The sequence below is a fragment of the Drosophila willistoni genome, unplaced genomic scaffold, assembly GCF_018902025.1.
Source record: "Drosophila willistoni isolate 14030-0811.24 unplaced genomic scaffold, UCI_dwil_1.1 Seg852, whole genome shotgun sequence".
Lineage (NCBI taxonomy): Eukaryota > Metazoa > Arthropoda > Insecta > Diptera > Drosophilidae > Drosophila > Drosophila willistoni.
Genome location: NW_025814749.1, coordinates 45425 through 46758, shown reverse-complemented (window position 1 = coordinate 46758; position 1334 = coordinate 45425). Strand labels below are relative to the sequence as shown.

At 41.0% G+C, this 1334-nt stretch overlaps 1 protein-coding gene across 1 annotated transcript; it reads right to left on the bottom strand.

The window, feature by feature from the left end:
• Positions 1–239: 239 nt before the first annotated feature.
• On the bottom strand, positions 240–1010 carry LOC124462034. Its single transcript, XM_047013430.1, has one exon. It carries the CDS (start codon positions 1008–1010, stop codon positions 240–242), a length of 771 nt encoding a protein of 256 aa, XP_046869386.1.
• Positions 1011–1334: the final 324 nt, after the last annotated feature.

The window sequence follows — 1334 nt, the reverse complement described above, 5'->3', positions numbered from 1 at the left end:
TCAGAGAACAGAGATTTATCGATTTTATTAAACGAAAGTATGAACCCAAATTTATCCTCTGCCGTATACCAATGCATACCAAGTACCTTCTGACTATACAATGCCCCATCTTTATCGAGGCTCAGAACATCATCCAAGCTACCTTCACCAAACTTATCATTGCAGACTTTAGAGTTAGATACAAATTTCTTCAGCTCAAATCCCCCCTTTCGGTGTATCTGTATCACCTGTTCCGTAACTCATATTGCTTCTGTTTCGTTGCCATATGAGTGGACGAAATCATCAACATAATGATTCCTCACAATAGCATCAGCCGCCTGTGGAAACAAGTCCTTGTATTCCGATGCATTCTTATTCTTAACAAACTGCGCTGATGCGGGTGAGCATTTCCCTCCAAACGTCATTACCATCATCTCATATGCCTTAAACTCATCAGTTTCATCTTTTCTCCATAGAACGCGTTGAGCCCATCGGTCTTCTTTGCGTATCAAGACGCGATGAAACATTTCTTCTATGTCTGCGCAAATACCTACGGACCTTTGTCTAAATTTCATAAGTACGTAACTTAATGGTTGGCATTGGTCGGACCCTCTCATCAGCAGTGCATTCAGCGACACACCGTCGACTTCCGCTGCAGCATCGAATACGATTCTAATTTTCCCGGGTTTATGTGGATTGACGACTCCAAAGTGTGGCAGGTACCATGCCTTATCCAGGCTTTTGTTCTGTTCTGACTCCTGAATCAACCAAATATATCCCTTTTGCTCGTATTCCAACATCAGTTTGCAATACTGCTTCCGGTATTCAGGGTCCCTGTTAAACTTCTTTTCCAAAGATAATTGTCTTTTAATTACCATTTCATTGCTATCGGGAATGTTGAAATCGTCCGTTTTCCATAACAATCCAGTCTCAAAACGATTGTCCATACGTCTTGTTGTCTTTTCCAGTAGCATATTTGATCTTTTAAGCTCTTGCCCTTGATGCTGATTTTTCACATCTCTTACATCCATTTCAGCATCAGCTATATAATTGTGAACGAGTTCCTCTATGTCAGAGCGATCGTTTATGACGTAAATTCCATTCGGACCAGCATTAGGATGGTTATCGATCTTACCATACACCACCCAACCTAGTTTAGTGTTTACCACAGCTGGTCCATTCCAGCCAGACGACTTCACCTTTCTGGGTATGCCTAGGTGCACATTATCAAGGACCAATCAACAACTCAGGTTCTACATTGCTATACGACTGCAATGGTATGTTCTCAAGATGTCGATTTTTAAAATACAAGTCCTTTCTATTTATTGTTTGTTTGGGCAACTTTAGGTTTTTGA

Excerpts from the sequence above, each read along its gene's own strand:
- LOC124462034 (XM_047013430.1), bottom strand. The coding sequence starts at position 1,010 with ATGGATGTAAGAGATGTGAAAAATCAGCATCAAGGGCAAGAGCTTAAA.